The sequence below is a fragment of the Pongo abelii genome, chromosome 10 (assembly GCF_028885655.2).
Source record: "Pongo abelii isolate AG06213 chromosome 10, NHGRI_mPonAbe1-v2.0_pri, whole genome shotgun sequence".
Classification (NCBI taxonomy): Eukaryota; Metazoa; Chordata; class Mammalia; order Primates; family Hominidae; genus Pongo; species Pongo abelii.
The window spans coordinates 110,120,532-110,139,502 of NC_071995.2; the positions used below are offsets into that span (position 1 = coordinate 110,120,532).

The 18,971-nt window shown below is 49.4% G+C and overlaps 1 protein-coding gene and 1 long non-coding RNA gene across 6 annotated transcripts in view; one reads left to right on the forward strand and one right to left on the reverse strand.

Annotated features, from left to right (window-relative positions):
* The window catches only part of CUX2 (cut like homeobox 2), a 316,815-nt gene extending 303,972 nt beyond the window's left edge, over window positions 1–12,843 (forward strand). For 4 of the 5 annotated variants that reach the window (XM_024257429.3, XM_054528247.2, XM_054528246.2 and 1 more), the window contains 3 exons: window positions 1,042–1,230; window positions 4,615–4,888; window positions 9,729–12,842. In XM_024257429.3, coding sequence (XP_024113197.2) covers window positions 1,042–1,230; window positions 4,615–4,888; window positions 9,729–10,530 — 1,265 coding nt within the window. In that variant the 3' untranslated portion in view covers window positions 10,531–12,842. Of the gene's footprint in view, window positions 1–1,041; window positions 1,231–4,614; window positions 4,889–9,728 lie in introns of all 5 variants that reach the window. The other variant, XM_054528252.2, reaches the window with a different exon arrangement.
* On the reverse strand, window positions 5,854–16,947 carry LOC129049345 (uncharacterized). The gene is made up of 3 exons (XR_008512395.1): window positions 16,678–16,947; window positions 8,156–8,294; window positions 5,854–6,210 (listed from the first exon to the last, which is right to left on the reverse strand). It is a non-coding gene; the product is annotated as an uncharacterized LOC129049345 (long non-coding RNA).
* Window positions 16,948–18,971: the final 2,024 nt, after the last annotated feature.

The following is an 18,971-nucleotide window of genomic DNA, read 5'->3' on the forward strand; positions in this document are numbered from 1 at the left end:
CTACTTGGGAGGCTGAGGTGGGAGGATCACTTGAACCTGGGAGGCAGAGGTTATAGTGAGCTGAGATCACACCACTGCACTCCAGCCTGGGTGATAGAGTGAGACCCTGTCTCAAGAAAAAAAAAAAAAAAAGAAAAATGAACACTATTTTGTGGACACCCTTCCACGTTAGAATAATTCTATTACCCGCATTCTTTTTCACTATTGGAAAGTGTTTCAGGCCATGGATGCGCCACAGTTTTTTACCCAACTGATGGGCATTTTGGCTTTTTTCACTTTCCTGCTGCCTCTAAAAATAAGTCTGTGTGCATCTGTGTGACCTTGGGCAAGTGCAGCTATCCCAGGCAGTGGAACTGCTTGCTCTGAAGCTGTGCACATTTAAAACTGGGATGGAATCTGTCAAATTATCCTCCAACATGGTGATACAAATTTGTGTGTATGATGTTGGCAGACAATTTCATGGATCTCCTAGGAGTGAAGAACCTCTTAAGTTAAAAAAGCACTTTTGGGCCAGGCCCAGTGGCTCACACCTGTAATTGCAGCACTTTGGGAGGCCAAGGCAGATGGATCACCTGAGGTCAGGAGTTTGAAACCAGCCTGGCCAACATGGGAAACCCCATCTCTACTAAAAATACAAAAATTAGCCGGGTGTGGTAGTACATGCCAGTAATCCCAGCTACTCGGGAGACTGAGACAGGAGAATTGCTTGAACCTGGGAGGCGGAGGCTGCAGTGAGCCAAGATCATGCCACTACACTCCAGCCTGGGTAATAGAGTGAAACTCTGTCTCAAAAAAAGAAAAAAAAAAAAAGCTCTTTTGTTGGTTGCTGCCTCGTCCTGCCCCCAAATCTCTTTTACAGACAGACCCCCCTCGGCTTCACATCAGGTGTGGGTCCTCCGCCGTCTCTGGCCCTCCCTTTGGAGTCAGTGGAGATAGCCTCAAGGCTCTCCCCTGTGTCTCTGGCCTGTTCCATGTCTCTCCTGGGAGTAGGCTTCTCTGCCCAGCCTGGGGTAACAGATTACTCCCCTTCCCTATCCCCAGGGCAGCGGCTGTTTGGGGAAAGCATCCTGGGTCTGACACAGGGCTCCGTGTCTGACCTGCTGTCCCGGCCCAAACCCTGGCACAAGCTGAGCCTGAAGGGGCGGGAGCCTTTTGTCCGCATGCAGCTGTGGCTCAATGACCCACATAACGTGGAGAAGCTGAGGGACATGAAGAAGCTGGAGAAGAAAGGTAAGACTTGGGCAGGGGATGGGCCCCAGCACTGGGTCTCAGATTTTCCCCAGAACCGTATCTAGCTGTAACCCACATAAACCCAGGGCCCCCATGGTCAAGTCTCAGCCTGGTATGGGACTGCATGAAATAGCAACCTTGAAAAACAATGTAACAATGTAATTGAAAGCAGTGAAGATATTTACAGCCTGTCGCAGTGGCAGGGCATGGGTAGTCCTGGCTGCTTGGGAGGCTAAGGCAGGAGGATCACTTGAGGATCACTTGGGAGGCTAAGGCTTGAGGATCACTTGGGAGGCTAAGGCAGGAGGATCACTTGAGGATCACTTGGGAGGCTAAGGCAGGGGGATCGCTTGAGGATCACTTGGGAGGCTAAGGCAGGAGGATTGCTTGAGGATCACTTGGGAAGCTAAGGCAGGAGGATCGTTCAAGGCTGCAATGTGCTATGATCAAAGCTGTGAATAGCCACTGCGCTCCAGCCTGCGCAGTGCAGTAAGACCCCATCTCCAATTTTTTAAAAAATTTGTAAATATTTACTACCTCTCCCATGAAAAGCCAATACTCTGCCAGGTGCGGTGGCTCACGCCTGTAATCTCAGCACTTTGGGAGGCCGAGGCGGGCAGATCACCTGAGGTCAGGAGTTCAAGACCAATTTGGCCAATATGGCAAAACCCTGTCTCTACTAAAAATACAAAAATTAGCTGGGCATGGTGGTGCACACCTGTAATCACAGCTACTTGGGAGGCTGAGGCAGGAGAATCACTTGAACCTAGGAGGTGGAGGTTGCGGTGAGCTGAGATCGCACCACTGCACTCCACCCTGGGCAACAGAGCAACTCTGTCTCAAAAAAAAAGAAACAAAAGGAAACCCCATCTCTTGGTGTCCTTTCACACCTCTGAAGCTACACCAAAGTCTGTTGCCAGCCCCAGCTGTCTATTTCCCACAACTCTGTGTACCTCCCTCCCTCCTCTGCCTCAACCCCCTGTTTTGTAGATCAGCCCTTGGACCATTACCCAGATTCTACATAACAAAGGACAGGACCAGGAACCGTCTCTTGTAGGGCTGGGCAAGGAGAGTGCAAGTTCTCACATTGTCAGACATTATATCCTGATAAGATAAGCTGGCATTGTCTGCAGCCATACCACCCTGAACACTGATCTCAGAAGCTAAACTGGGTCAGGCCTGGTTAGTATTTGGATGGAAGATAAGCTGGCATTGAGCTGGGCACCCAGTCTCATGCTATGCATCAAGGATTCCTCTATATTTCCAAAGATTCAAAGTCCATTGGAAGATAAGATAGGAGCAGTTGAAGTTGCCATCCAGGGCGTGAGGGCAGGTCGTGTGATGACCCAGGGACACGCCAGACTGTGGAGAGCACCTAGGGCTGGGCCATCGTCATCAGACAATGCTGTGGTTGAGAACTTGACCTTCTACCTCCTTGCTGTGTGACAACCTCAAGCTAGTTACCGAAAATAAGAGAGCTGGCTACTCTCTATTTCTGAAAATAAGAGAGCTGGCTCAGTGTGGTGGTTCACACCTGTAATCCCAGCACTTTGGGAGGCCAAGGTGGATGGATCACTTGAGGCCAGAAGTTCGAGAGCAGCCCGGCCAACATGGTGAAACCCCATCTGTATTAAAAATACAAAAATTAGCTGGGCATGGTGATGCATGCCTGTAATCCTAGCTACCTGGGAGGCTGAGGCAGGAGAATCGCTTGAACCTGGGAGGTGGAGGTTGCAGTGAGCCAAGAGGATGGTGCCACTGCACTCCAACCTGGGCGACAGAGCGAGACTCCATCTAAAAAAAAATGCATTTTCAGAGCCACAAAGCATTGCTGTGAGGATTAAGTAAGACCCTCATACCTTACTTCTTTCATTCTAAAGTGGGCTTTTTTCTCCCCAACATCTTCATGATCTGGGGTCAAGATGCGCCATGCAGTCAGTAAGTCATTTAAATTACTGTCCCTACCCATTGCCCACCGAAGGCTGTTCAGAAATGCAGGGATGCGTCTGACAATCTAGAGGATATCGTAGGCTAGGTGTGGCGGCTCGTGCCTGTAATCTCAGCACTTTGGGAGGCCAAGGTGGGAGGACTGCTTCAGGCCAAGAGTTTGAGACCAGCCTGGGCAACAGAGTGAGATTCTAACTCTGTAAAAAATAAAGTTTCCTCTTCCAAGACTTTCCTCCCCATTTAATTAGGAATAAATGGTAACTTCTCTTAGAAGCAACATTTATTCAAAGACCTGTGCTAACATTCTTAAATATCTGCTAGCCGTGATAAAGACATCAATGTACTTTACGTTCTTAGCTCCCACGGTTTAGCCTAAATATTTGCCCTGGCATGCTTATAGTGGTCCAAGCAAGCATTAGGTCATAGCCTGTTCCTCTTCTTTATTTAAAGGTGTTTTTACCTTTCTCAACTTTTTCCACAAGTTACTTCCTCCTTCCTTTGTTCTCCTCTGCCTTTGCCTCTTTTAAAAAGTTCTAAGTTGCTAGCCAATCAGGACAAATACAGCATGCGAAGTCCTGTTCCAGCCAGTGGAAACCGGACACAGCAGTAGGGTGGATGCATCAGGTTATAAATGACCCTGTCTCCTTTGTTCAGTGTACTCTCGTGGCAAAACTGCTGGCGAGTGTACCCTTTCTGCAGAAAGTATAAAAATGGCCTCACTGAGTAAATTAAATTTATGTTCAAGTGCTATTTCTTTACGGCACCAGGAAACAAGCATTTCAAACACTCTACAAAACGATGAGCCAGGCATGGTGGCGTGCACCTGTAGTCCCACCTACTCAGGAGGCTGAGGCAGGAGGATCGCTTGAGCCCAGGAGTTCAAGGTTGCAATGACTTGTGATTGTGCCACTGCATTCCAGCCTGGGTGACAGAGAGAGACCCCATCTCTATAAAAAAAATTAAAAATTAGCCAGGGGTGGTGGTTCACACCTGTAATCCCAACTACTTGGAAGGCTGAGGCAGGAGGATTGTCTGAGCTTAGTTGGTTGAAGCTACAGTGAGCCATGAGTGCACCCCTATACTCCAGCCTGGGTGACAGAGTGAGACCCTGTCTCTACAAAAACAGAGAGAATACTGTAGAGCACCCTGTTTCAAGTGCTTCCTATGCATGAGGAATGCTTCTGAGTCTTCGCTCATGCCAGGGCTCCCGGGCTGGCGAGGTCAGGCTAGCTAGCATCTTGTGGCGTGGGATTGGGGGTTGGGAGATGCAGAAGGAGAGTGAGGAGGGAGAAAGGCTGGGGGCGGGCCTCTAAGCTTAGGGCATGATGGCCTCTGAGTGGGCCTGACAGATGCACTCCCACCGTGGAACTCCTGCTGGCCAGGAACTGATGGGGTGGGGACACCATCTCTCAGCCCTCCCTCTCTTCCTGGCCCCAGCCTACCTGAAACGTCGCTATGGCCTCATCAGCACCGGCTCAGACAGTGAGTCCCCGGCCACCCGCTCAGAGTGCCCCAGTCCCTGCCTGCAGCCTCAGGACCTGAGCCTCCTGCAGATCAAGAAGCCCCGGGTGGTGCTGGCACCCGAGGAGAAGGAGGCGCTGCGGAAGGCCTATCAGCTGGAACCCTACCCCTCTCAGCAGACCATCGAGCTCCTCTCCTTCCAGCTCAACCTCAAGACCAACACCGTCATCAACTGGTTCCACAACTACAGGTGGGACTATGGGGGCGTATCCACAGGCGGGTGGCAGAACCCAGGTGGGACCCCTTCCCCATCCCAGGGCCTGGAGGGAGCCCCACATGGCCTCTGGGAGATGGGAGACCCCATCACATAGGCACTTAGATATAGAACACGGGGCCAGGTGCAGTGGTTCATGCCTGTAATCCCAGCACTTTGGGAGGCCAAGGTGGGAGGATCACTTGAGCCCAGGAGTTTGAGACCAGCCCTGGCAACATAGGGAGACCTCATCTCTACAAAAAAAACTACAAAAATTAGTTGTGTGTGGTGGCATACACCTGTAGTCCCAGCTACTTGGGAGGCCGAAGTGAGAGCATCACTTAAGCCCAGGAGGCGGAGGCTGTAGTGAGCCAAGATCATACCACTGCACTCCAGCCTGGGCGACAGAGCAAGACTCTATCTCAAAAAAAAAAAAAAAAAAAAAAAGATTTAAAACACAGGCAAACGTGGAAGAAATCCCAGCTCCATCACTTTCAGCTGTGGAGCCTTCTTCACTTCCCTGAGCCTCAGTCTTCTAACCTGTAAAATGGGGTGGACAGTAGCAGGATCTACTTCATAGAGTTGCACAGAGGATTTGATAGACTAACATAGTTACATAAAATACCTAGCGTGTAGGCCAGGCGCGGTGGCTCACACCTGTAATCCCAACACTTTGGGAGGCCGAGGTGGGCAGATCACTTGAGGTCAGGAGTTCGAGATCAGCCTGGGAAACATGATGAAACCCCATCTCTTTGAAACATACAAAAATTAGCCGGACGTGGTGGCGCATGCCTATAGTGTCAACTACTTGGGAGGCTGAGGCGGGAGAATCATTTGAACCCAGAAGGCAGAGGTTGCAGTGAGCCAAGATTGTGCCACTGTACTCCAGCCTGGGCAACAGAGTGGGACTATCTCAAAAAAAAAAAAAAAAAAAAAAAAAAAATACCCAGCACATAGTATGTGGCAGGTATTGATATGATTATTGTCATTATTTTTATTATTATTTCACCCTGTTTGCCCTGCGTCTGCCTCAAAGAAGGGACAGGGAAGGGTATTTGGGGGTACAGGCCTGAGGAACCCTGACTATTCATTGAGCCTCAGGTTGGATCCCTGATTTGGGGCTCCTGGCCCCTCCTACCCCTGAAACCAAAAGAAACCCCCCTGGTATCCTCTTCAGGCTCCACCACCTCGGAGAGTGGGTGATTCCTACTTCAATGGCTGCTGCTTTCCGTCGCTCTTCCCACTCTTGACTCCCTGGTCTCACAAGTCACTGGCCTGAAGTAGGTTGAGCTTCCTAGGAGTTTAGTCCCAGGAGACCCCTGTAAAGGAGGAGACCCCTGTAAAGAACACTTGAGGGGATTTCAGGGACCATCTTTGAGGAACAACCCCCGCCCCACCCCTGCCAAGCTTCCTGAGCAGGAAAAGTCTCTGGTGCCCACATGGTGCCAGAGAAGAAAATCCACTCATCCATTCCAGGGGGAGAGAATGTCTCTTGATCCCCAAGGAATCAAGGAAAGGAGATTGGTGGGAGGAGCAACTCAGCATCTCCTCTCTCCTGGGCACCAGGGTCCCATAGACTTGAGTCCATACCCTCTCTCAGTCCCCAATCCCCCAACAAGTCATTTTACTTCTCCACGTCTCACCCTTATTTTACAGATAAGGAACCTAATACCTATCCCACAATGCTTGATTGTAGATCAAATGAAATAACCCTGGGTATAAATGCAGTATAAAATATGGTTTTGGCTGGGCGCAGTGGCTCGCACCTGTAATCGCAGCACTTTGGGAGGCCGAGGCAGGCGGATCACCTGAGGTCAGGAGCTCAAGACCAGCCTGGCCAAAATGATGAAACCCCATCTCTATTAAAAATACGAAAGTTAGCCAGGCAGGGGCTTGTAATTCCACCTACTCAGGAGGCTGAGGCACGAGAATCACTTGAACCCAGGAGGTGGAGGTTGCTTTGAGCCGAGATCACACCACTGCACTCCAGCCTGGGTGACAGGGCGAGACTCTGTCTCAAACAGATAAATAAATAAAATAAAATATGGTTTATCATCTGGCTCAGAGCAGAGACTGCCAAATAACAAATGACATAGGTCCTTAAAGACTGCTCATTTCCTTCCCTCCCTGGGGGATATGGGGACATCTTCTCCTCTCTGATTCCCCACAGGAACTGAGCACTCCATTATTATCCAACATATTCATTCAACAAACATTTCTAATGTATGCATAATGAACCAATCCCTGCCCTTAAGGATCTTACAGTCATAAAACAGAACATTTCACTATAATCTAATAAATGCTGTGAAACAGGAAGGAACAAGGGGCCAAGGGAAAAAGGGAATTCTGCCTGGGGAGAACTTTACAGAAGTGGTATTTGAGATGGGTTTTGAGGGATGAATAGGAGTTTGCACAAAGGAGAAGAGAGAATTCCACTCTCAAAGGGTTATAATTACAGAAGAACACATTATTTCCTTTGGTAAATGTTTACTGAGCACCTACTCTGTACCAGACACCACAGAAAAGAAGACAAAGTCCCTCCCCATCAAAGCTCTTCCCATTGGAGGGAACTGAGGGAGATGGGGGAGAGCTCTGGAAGGTGGGCAAGGTCACCTTTGTGGAGGGATTGGGGAGTGAGAGACGGTATGGACTAGGTGACCCCTCACAGTTCCTCCAGGCCCAGGATCCTGGGATGGGGCCCCGCAGGACCTGAGCAGGGAGGCAGGGGCAAGAAAGTATAAGCCAGACTGCTGGGTTCAGAGCCTTGCGACCATGCCAGTTCCTGTGCCCTCTCAGCCTGGTCTCCTTTATCAGTGCAAATCAGACTAGTGTATCATTATGAGATTATTATATTAGGTTGGTGCAAAAGTAATTGCAGGTTTTGCCACTTTTGTTTCTGTTTTTGTTTAGTAGAGACGGGGTTTTGCCATGTTGGCCAGGGTGGTCTAGAACTCCTGACCTCAAGTGATTCACCTGCCTTGGCCTCCCAAAGTGCTGGTATTACAGGCGTGAGCCACCATACCCAGCTAGTTTTTGCCATTTTTAAAAAAATGTTTCTTGATCCATTTTAAAGGATTTGCCATTTTTTTAAAAAAAATGGTTTTGCCGTTTAAAAAAAAAGTCACAAAAGGCCGGGCGCAGTAACTCACACCTGTAATCTCAGCACTTTGGGAGGCTGAGGCAGGCAGATCACGAAGTCAAGAGATCAAGACCATCCTGGCCAACATGGTGAAACCCCGTCTCTACTAGAAATACAAAAATTACCGTGGTGACGTGCGCCTGTAGTCCCAGCAACTCAGGAGGCTGAGTCAGGAGAATCGCTTGAACCCGGGAGGCAGAGGTTGCAGTGAGCCGAGATCGTGCCCCCACTGCACTCCAGCCTGGCGACAAAGTGAGACTCCATCTCAAAAAAAAAAAAAAAAAAAAAAAAAAAGTTACACGAAAAAGAAAAAAAAGGCAGAAAATGCAATTACTTTTGCACCAACCTAACAGAAAATGAAATAAACAGGCTGGGTGCGGAGGCTCACACCTGTAATCCCAACGCTTTGGGAGGCCGAGGCTGGTGGATTGCTTGAGGTCAGGAGCTCAAAACCAGCCTGACCAACATGGTGAAACCCTGTCTCTACTAAAAATACAAAAATTAGCCTGGCATGGTGGCGCCCACCAGTAATCCCAGTTGCTCGGGAAGCTGAGGCAGTGGAATAGGTTGAACCTGGGAGGCAGAGGTTGCAGTGAGCCGTGATTGCGCCACTGCACTCCAGCCTGGGCAACAGAGCGAGACTCCATCTCAAAAAAAAAAAAAAAAAAAGAAAACCACAAAAAGTGCTTAGCCTAGTACCCAACACATGATAAGCGCCCATTATTATTATGTTCGTAACTGTATAGTTGCTAATAGTCTATATTAGTGTACTTTATTGTTAACATAAATGGCCAGGGAGCCACAGCATTGAAGGTGCTCAGGAAACAGAAACCCCTGTTGCTCTATGACCTTGGACAAGTTATTTAAAATTTCTTGACTTCATTTGCTGTAAGAAAATAATTGGGTCCAGGCCCAGTGGCTCAAGCCTGTGATCCCAGCACTTGGGGAGGCCAAGGTGGGTGGATCACCTGAGGTCATGAGTTCAAGCCAGCCTGGCCAACATAGCAAAACACTGTCTCTACTAAAAATACAAAAATTAGCCAGGCATTGTGGCACATGCCTATAATCCTAGCTACTCAGGAGGCTGAGGCAGGAGAATCGCTTGAACCCGGGAGGCAGAGGTTGCAGTGAGCTGAGATCGCACCACTGCACTCCAGCCTGGGTGACAGAGTGAGACTCTGTCTCAAAAAAAAAGAGATAAAATTAATCATAATCATTTATTTGATTTAGCCCAATATAAACATTATTAATGAGATCTTTCACTTTGTTTTGTATTAAGCCTAAGAACCGGTGTGTATTGTACCCTTACAGCACATGTCAATGTGGAGTAGCCTCATGTCAAGCACTCAAGAGCCATGTATGGCCAGTAACTGCTGTGTTGGCCAGCACAGGTCTAGATCATGAGCTTTGGGATTCAGTAGTCGTGTGTTCAAGTCTCGGTTCTGCTACTTACTAGCTGTGTGACCTGGGACAAGTCACTTAACATCTCTGAGCCTTGTTTCCTGTGAAGTGGAGATAATAGTAGCGCCCACCTTGTGGTGTTGTTGAGAAGACTTAATAAGATGGTGCAAGTATGGAGGCTTAGTGCCTAGAGAGCCCCAGGGCAGTGGGTGGGATCAAAATGCCATGTATGCAGATGGAGTCCAGGGTTTGGGGGTCCCCTGTCCAGCCCCAGGCTCACCGCCATCTCTGCCCCAGGTCCCGGATGCGCCGGGAGATGTTGGTGGAGGGGACCCAGGATGAGCCAGACCTTGATCCAAGTGGGGGTCCTGGAATCCTACCGCCAGGCCACTCCCACCCAGACCCCACTCCGCAGAGCCCTGACTCTGAGACTGAGGACCAGAAGCCAACCGTGAAGGAACTGGAGCTTCAGGAGGGCCCTGAGGAGAACAGCACACCCCTGACCACCCAGGACAAGGCCCAAGTGAGGATCAAGCAGGAACAGATGGAGGAGGACGCCGAGGAAGAGGCAGGCAGCCAGCCCCAGGACTTAGGGGAGCCGGACAAAGGCCAAGGTCCCCCCAAAGAGGAGCATCCCGACCCTCCGGGTAATGACGGACTCCCAAAAGTGGCTCCCGGGCCCCTCCTTCCAGGTGGATCCACCCCAGACTGTCCCTCACTTCATCCCCACCAGGAGAGTGAGGCCGGGGAGCGGCTTCACCCGGACCCTTTAAGTTTTAAGTCAGCCTCAGAGTCCTCACGCTGCAGCCTGGAGGTGTCACTGAACTCGCCCTCGGCCGCCTCCTCACCAGGCCTCATGATGTCTGTGTCACCTGTCCCCTCCTCCTCAGCTCCCATCTCCCCATCCCCACCTGGCGCCCCCCCTGCCAAAGTGCCGAGTGCCAGCCCCACTGCTGACATGGCTGGAGCCTTGCACCCCAGTGCCAAGGTGAACCCCAACTTGCAGCGGCGGCACGAGAAGATGGCCAATCTGAACAGCATCATTTACCGACTAGAGCGGGCTGCCAATCGGGAGGAGGCCCTGGAGTGGGAGTTCTGAAGGCAGGGTGAGGGGGCAAGGGAGATACCCTGGTAACTACCTTCCTTCTCGCACTCACTCTCCTCGACAGGGTGGGGTAAGGGAGGGAGGAACTCAACCATCAAAATGTGGACAGCAATGTTATGCCGTTTACGTTTTTTGTTGTAATCCTAGTTCTATGAAGTTGTGTGAGCAGGTGGGTCAAATGCCATTGCCTCCACTTTTCTGCACCCCCTGCCCCTCTTCACCCTGACCCCTCTGCAGGAGGCAGAAGCAAAATGGCACCACATATTCACCTGAAAACTCCAAAACTCTTTTAGAAAAATAAATAAATATTTATAGACCTCTTTTAGATATTTTAATAAAGGATCCTTTGGAATTTATCCCAGCTGATGCTGTTTTGATATTACAGAGAGTTATAAAATCAGGATGCTGTCACAACTGTTGCGAAGTATACACTGAAGTTGTGTCATTTTTGCCACTAGATGAGATTAAAAGAAGACAATTATTCAAAGCCATCACAAAACACTATAAGACTGACCAAAATTTAGATAACCTTTGAACCACGATTTTTTTCCACATCTGTCTGTGAGACACAGCGCATTGCTACTGCCCTTCCAGAAACTGTGCTAAAAAGAGAAAGTCCAAAAGACTCTAAACGAAAACCTCGATGCCGTTGAGGATGTGTTTCATTCTGGTGGTCTGTTTTGCAAGCTTGATAACAGAATGTCCGTGCCATTGTAAATGTTGTAGAGATGTGGGCTGTGGCCCAACCGTCCTATACGAGATGTAGCATGGTACAGAACAAACTGCTTACACAGGTCTCACTAGTTAGAAACCTGTGGGCCGTGGAGGTCAGACATCCATCCTGTCCATCTATAGACAAGAAGTGTTTCCAGATCCTTTGGAAAGGTGGGCATGGGGCAGGTGCTTGGAGAGTGGCGTTTGAGCCAGAGCGACCCCATTTCCCATGTGAACCATAGGCACAACCCAGGAAATTTCCCCACTTGTAGGAGTGTGGGTATTCCAGAGCAAGACTGTGGCCGCCATCTTCCCCTCTTGGTGTTTTCCAAAAGTGGCAGTGTTGCTCATCCCATGACCACTGAAGCTTAGTAACCAGCGCCAAAAAGTAGATTCATCAAACTAGAGACCCCAGCTCCCCTTCTCGCCATCTTCTTTCTCAAGTTGACCGTGGTGCTGTTTCTGGAAGGCATCTGCAACTCCAAGTCCATGCAGAACTCTGGAAGGCCAAGTTCATCGCAGCATGTTCACCATATCCCAGCCTCCAAATCTACCCTCCTACCTTCCAACGCATGACCTGTTGGGGAGCAGAGACTTAACCCCCAACTCAGAGGAGCCCTTACTCCAGCATCTTTGGCATGGTTTCTAGGGTGAGAGTTCCCAATTTGGATGGAACGGCCACCATATTGGTTACTGAATCTCTCTCCCTTGTTTTTATTACGTTTCCTTTTTCAAACTGTCCATGGGAAGGCTGAACTGGGTGACTCCCCAGAATGAAGATGAGAAGGTGAATATAATCAATGCCGATGTAATGCCAGCAGGTGAGATGGCCGATGGAGGTTTCAAAGATGTAGCTAGCATTTTGAAACCATATGGGCAAAACCCGGCAACCAGAAGGGGACAGATAAGGACCATTCCAGAAATCCCAACTCTCACACCCAGCCCAGGCTGCAGTCTCCACATCAAACAGTCAACAAAACACAAACCCTGAAGGAAAACCTTTTCCATACACCCAGGCTATGCATTGAAGAGTTTTCCACTGTATACATTTTTATCCAGATGAAGGTATTTTTATATTTTGACAATAGGAAACAGTGACCAATTTTCAGAGTCATCAAATCTGGAACAAATGAAACATCTTTTAGCCAACACCACCCTGTTGCAATTAGACAACCATGGGGGAACACATCACTTTTTACTGTTGAAACCAACACAACGTTGAAATCCAGGCTTATACGCAGACTCCGATTCCAAGAGAACTAAATTTGGCTTTAGTGTGACGGGATTTGATTAAGCACTTAGTATAGTCTTTTGAACACGGAAATCCTGTTGTACTTAAAGCTAGTGGACCCGTGAACAACTTTGTCAGGTTCACGTCCTATAACGGTTAAAAAACACACACACACATACACAAACCATTTCTATGAGAGATTGATGAACTTTGTTTAAAATTTTAAAAAAAGGAACACGTTCTGTAAACGAGTCGCTAAATACAGAATTGTATAATAATTCTGGGTGTCTTGCTTCTTTGTTCTGGGGCTAGGAGTACAAACTGGAGGTCAGATCTGGCCCTCAGAGATGTTTTACAAAATGGTATTTTTTAAAACTAGTTTTTAAGGCACAATGGCTCACACCTGTAATCCCAGTGCTTTGGGTGGCCAAGGTGGGAGGATTGCCTGAGCCCAGGAATTTGAGGCTGCAGTGAGCTATGATTGCCACTGCACTCCAGCATAGACAACAGAGAGAGACCCTGTCTCTAAAAAAAAAAAAAAAAAAAAATTTAAGCCTGGTTTCTAAATTGCCAACATTGGCTGGGCATGGTGGCTCAGGCCTGTAATCCCAGCACTTTAGGAGGCCAAGGTGGGAGGATCACTTGAAGCCAGGAGTTTGAGACCATCCTGAGCAACACGGTGAGACCCTCCTCTCTAAAAAAAAAAAAAATGGCCAACATTTAATGGGCATGTCCCATTAAAAAGCATGATTATGAGCTTCTCTAGGAAATAGTCAAGATCTTGGCCACACTGGGCCCACGTTCCAATGTGACAATAGCCAGATGAGGGTTGGCTGCCTTTAGATGGGGCACATGCCCATGATTTGCTTCAGCCCTCAACTGTGTAAGCTGCCTGGGCCTTGTGGGCATCTGGGTTGGCAAGTGTGCCTTATGGACCAGCCTGCAGCAGGGTGGAAGCTGCTCAGACTCCAGGGCCTGGTATGAGGAGTCAAAACTGCACTGTACCCCTAAATCAGCAAGTGAACCAGCTTGCAAGCTGTGCCCACCTCTGTACAGTGTGTGAGTGGTTAGTGCCCCCAGCCCCGATGGGAAAATGCCAAGAGGGGCTTCCTGTTGACCAACATAGCATCACACCTTTCCTACTTGTATAACTGGAGCCTCAGTTTCCTCATCTGCAAAATGGGGGTATCACAGCAGCCAACTCAGGTCATTGTGAAGAATATACATGCATATGCATATGCATAAAACTGTACGGCAGTAAGAACTCGATAACTAAATACAAAAATTCGCCAAGCGTGGTGGTGGGCACCTGTAGTCCCAGCTACTCGGGAGGCTGAGGCACAAGAATTGCTTAAACCCATGAGGCAGAGGCTGTAGTGAGCCATTGTGCCACTGCATTCCAGCCTGGGTGGGCAGAGTGAGACCTTTTTTTTTTTTTTTTTTTTTTTGAGACGGAGTCTCGCTTTGTTGCCCAGGCTGGAGTGCAGTGGCGAGATCTCGGCTCACTGCAAGCTCCGCCTACCGGGTTCACGCCATTCTCCTGCCTCAGCCTCCCGAGTAGCTGGGACTACAGGCGCCCGCCACCACCGCTGGCTAATTTTTTGTATTTTGTTTAGTAGAGATGGGGTTTCACCATGTTAGCCAGGATGGTCTCGATCTGACCTCGTGATCCGCCCGCCTCGGCCTCCCAAAGTGCTGGGATTACAGGTGTGAGCCACCACGCCCGGCCAAGTGAGACTATTAAAAAAAAAAGTGCCAGGCGCAGTGGCTCACATCTGTAATCCCAGCACTTTGGGAGGCCGAGGCAGGTGGATCATGAGGTCAGGAGTTCGAGACCAGCCTGACCAACATGGTGAAACCCCATCTCTACTAAAAATACAAAAATTAGCTGGGTGTGGTGGTGTGCACCTATAATCCCAGCTACTCAGGAGGCTGAGACAGGAGAATCGCTTGAACCTAGGAAGTGGAGGTTGCAGTGAGCCAAGATCGTGCCACTGCACTCTAGCCTGGGCGACAGAGCAAGACTCCATCTCAAAGGAAAAAAAGAAAAAACTCAATAACTATTAGTTATTGTTATTGTAAGTAGGGGGTAGGTTCTTCCAGCCTATGATAGTGTGCATCAGGCTGCAGGAGGGGTTTTTTGTGACCTATAATGTCAGGAGAGTCCCTGAAGTGGCACTAAACATTACTCACCCATGAGCCCAGCCATGTGGCTGTCCCAAGACAGCCCTTTTCCCTTTGTCTGGAAATCTTCCAATTGCCCCAGTTTTTCCGTATATCCTTGCAGGGAAAGTTAAACAATTACCCCCGTCTCGGTTAGGGTAACTAATTGCTCCAAGCCCAGCAGGACAGCCCACTGGGACGCCTGGGCACCCCATCATGGAGTGGTGGGGGTGGGAGGTGGCAGGTCAGGGCCTAGGCCCCCATCAGCCCTGGAGCTCCTGAGTCAGCCCATTGCATGTGACATTTCAGGCAGACGGATGGCCTATCCTCAGAGCTGGGGAGGAAGATGGGAGTCAAGAGCCAGATGGCCTGGTTTCAACTCTGGCTCCACCTCTTAGAGCTGTGTGACCTTGGGCAAATGCCTAAACTACACAGTGCCTCAGTTTCCCAGCCATAAAGTGGAGATGGTGGTAATGGCATCTTGCTCACAAGGTGGTTGTAAAGATTCAAATTAAACAAAACCAAAGAATACCCTTTCGGACCCTCAGTTCATTCACAGCTCTTGAGAAGGTTGGAGGTCAGAAACCCCCAGGGTGTGGCCCCCTGTGGGACCAGGCTGGCAGGAGTGGAGTCTGGCACCACGCAAGCCACCTGAGAACCCAAGGGAGCGGGTGCCTGTGGGCTTCAGGGACTGAAGCATGTTCTGGGTCATCAGCTTTGGTGTTGACAGGGTGTCTGCCACCACTGCCCTGGGGTGAAACAGGCAGCAACAGCGCAGCAAAATGTGGAATTCTGCACTGGGGGCTGCGGGAAAGTGGAGGGGCTGGAGAGCAATGAGAAGGCCAGGATAGCCCCCAGGAAGAGGCAGGTTTGGATTGGGGCACAGAGGAGAGTGGAGAGCCCAGCTGGGGGCCATTGGGCAACTGTTCATCAGCTGCTAAGTATTTATTGAGTACCTGCTGTCTGCTCAGTGCTATAAGCATTTATTGAGTACCTATTGTGTGCTCAGAGCTTGGATGGAGGAAACACAGGAGGCCATGAAGGTATAAGTAGTGGGGTCCAGGAAGGCTTCCTGGAGGACGGGGCATCCCAACTGATGCCTGAAAGATGACGAGAGTTAGAAAGGAGAAGTAGAGGAGGAGTGCAGAAGGAACCATAGGCAGGAGGTGGAACTGGGATAAGAACCTGGGAGGAAGAAGCCCAAAGGAGACTGGAAGTTGAGGTAGGGCAGTGGGGAGGAAGAGGGATGGGGCCAAATTGTGAAGCACCTTGGGGCATGGCAGGAAATATGCCTTTCTCCTGAGGGCACTGGGGAGCCATGGAAGGTGTGAGGCAGGGGGTTGCTGTGGTCAGTCTAGCACTTTGAGGAGGTTAGGAGGTCCCATCTGCCTGGGTAGAAGGCACACCAGAGCACTGAGGGCAGGCCCTGAGCCTCAGGCCTCCGTGCCTTCCTCCCTCCTAGTTTAGCTCCTCCCACTGAGTAGGCAGCCCTACATCCCATCACCTCCTAGAAAATGCACAAAACCAAGCCCTCCCTAGCTGACTGGCCCTTGATGTGGTCATTCTGAAGCCCTACCTGCCCACAGCCAAGGCTCCAAGTTGTGCCGCTATGGAAACCAGGCTGCCTTTGCAGGTACCTGGGACGCTGAATGCACTCCCAATCCCAAGAGCAGGGGGCCTGGGGCAGGGAACGTCACCCAGATAGGCCAGCCAGGTGACCTTAACAATGGTGACTCCTCACTCCAGGTCTGTTTCCCTACGTGCACACAATGAGAGGGAGAAACAGTTAAGCTCTTTGCTGATCTGTGACCTTCTCCAGCCCCCTAGGGTATAGCTGTGAAAGTACAGGCTTTGAACTTAGACTGGCCTGGGTTTGAATCTCCACTATCAGGTGATTCTAGAGCCCTTCCATGAAACTTAGTTTCCTTAACTGGAAAATGGATTCGATCATCATAGCATCACTTTTACTAGTTGTCTATTACGGCATAAAAAACTATGCCAAGATTGAGTGGCTTAAAACAATAAGCATTTACCTGTCATAATCTCCATGAGTTGGGAATTTGGGGATTGTATAACTGGATAATTCTGGCTGGTAGGTCTTTCAGGAGGTTACAGTTAAGCCATCACCCAGGGCTGCAGTCATCTGAAGGCTGTTCTGAGACTAAAGGATCTGCTTCCAAGATGGCACACTTCTATGGCCCACAAGTTGGTGCTGGCTATGGGCTTCAGTTCTCCAGGAGGCCTCTCCACAGGGCTGCTTGAACCTCACAACGTGGTGGCTGACTTTCCCCGGAGTAGTCACAGCAGAGGATATAGTGTCTTCTGTGACCTCGATTTGGAAGCCCCATTGTTGCATCCAGTGCAATCTGTTTGCCACATGGGCCCACCATAACTCAGTGTGGGAAAGAACCATACCGGGATGTGAATACCAGGAAACCGGGTCACCTGGGGCCCATCTTAGAGGCTGCCACCACACTAACTTATCATTTCTTCAGCTGTGGCCCTAGAATCCCTTGCATCCTACTCAAAATGCAGTTTCCTGGGCCCTGCCCAAACCTACGGAGCCAGGGCCCAGGAATCTGCATTTTTAAGAAGCACTCCTGGTGATTTGGACACAAACTAAAGGTTAAGCCCCACTGACTGTCATAGGTCTCAGAGGGACTTGTCATCCAATTGGTTTTCTTTGGCCCCCTGGGTGTGCCAGCCCCTAGGACGGACACTGGCAAACAAGAGAATGACAGAATAGGAGCACAGAACAGATACTCACTGGGTGTCTTACAGTCTAGAACTGTTGGGTTGAAAGAAATTATAACCCACTTAACTATGCAAATATTTATTGGGAGGATCCAGGGGAGATCTTCGAAAACCCAAAAACAGGAAGTTCAGCCAGGCTTCAATAGGTGTCGCACAGGCTATTTTGATCTTAGTTCTCTCTAAGGCCTGGCTGTTTCTCTCCCTGCCATCATGTCCCAGAAGGGTAGCTCAGCCATCAACGCTTAAGTTTAGCACTTAGGGATACCGAACTTAGTTCCCAGGACCCTGATTGGCTCAGCTTGTGTCTGACCAACTCTCATCTGATCAGCTGTAGTCAAGGAGGGAAGAATCAGGGGAGCTGAGAGAGGGATGGAGGCAAAGATTGGCTTCTCTGTGCCAGGCCCCAGGGAGGGACAGAGGGGAGGACCCTTTCTCAAGGAGTTGCAGTCTAGAGGGCCTGGGTGCTCTGCCCTGGGATTTCTCAGCATCACAACTAGAGAAGCAATGACAGCTGTGCCCCTGGACTATGAAAACAGGGTAGCAACCATGGCCCCGGCCCTCAGCTGCTCTCAGCCCCAGGCACAGGGGAACCGCAAAGGCAGCTGGCCCCTGTGTCAGGAGCAGGAAATCCTCTTGGAAAAAACAATCTATGGGCCCGCCTTTATTTTTATTATTATTATTGTGGTAAGATATACATAATACACATAAAGTTTGTTGTTGTTGTTGTTGTTGTTTGAGACGGGGTCATTCTGTCACCCAGGCTGGGGTGCAGTGTTGTGATCTCAGCTCACTGCAACCTCCACCTCCCAGGCTCAAGCAATCCTCCCACCTCAGCCTCCTGAGTAGCTGGGACTACAAGCGCCCACCACTATGCCTGGCTAATTTTTGTGTTTTTTGTAGAGACAGGGTTTTGCCATGTTGCCCAGGCTGGTCTCAAGCTCCTGGGCTCAAGCAGTCTGCCCACCTCGGCCTCCCAAAGTGCTGGGATTACAGGCATGAGCCACCACGCCCGGCCATAACTTTGCCATCTTAACCATTTTTGAGTGTACAGTTCTGTGGTGTCAAGAACGTTTATAACAATGAAACCATCATCACCCTCCATCTCCAGAACTCTTTTCATCTTGCAAAACTAAACTCTGTCCTCATTAATCACTAACTCCCCATTTTGCCTCCCCTGAGCCCCTGCCACCCACTTTTCTACTTTTTGTCTCTGAATTTGGCTACTTTTAGTATTAGATTGGTGCAAAATCAATTGTGGCTTTTGTCATTAATAGCAAAACTGCAATTACTTTTGCATCAAAGTAATACCTCCTACAAGTGGAATTATATAGTATTTGTTGTTTGGTGACTGGCTTATTTCATTTAGCCTAATATCTTCAGGGTTCATCCATGTTGTAGCATGTGTCAGAATTTCCTTCCCTTAAGGCTGAAAAATATTCCATTGCCTGGATAGATCACAGTTTCTTTATCCACTTATCTACTGATGGACACTTGGGATGGACACATGAGTAATGCTGCTATGAACTTGTGTATGCAAATGTCTCTTCAAGACCCTGCTTTTGCCGGGTATGGT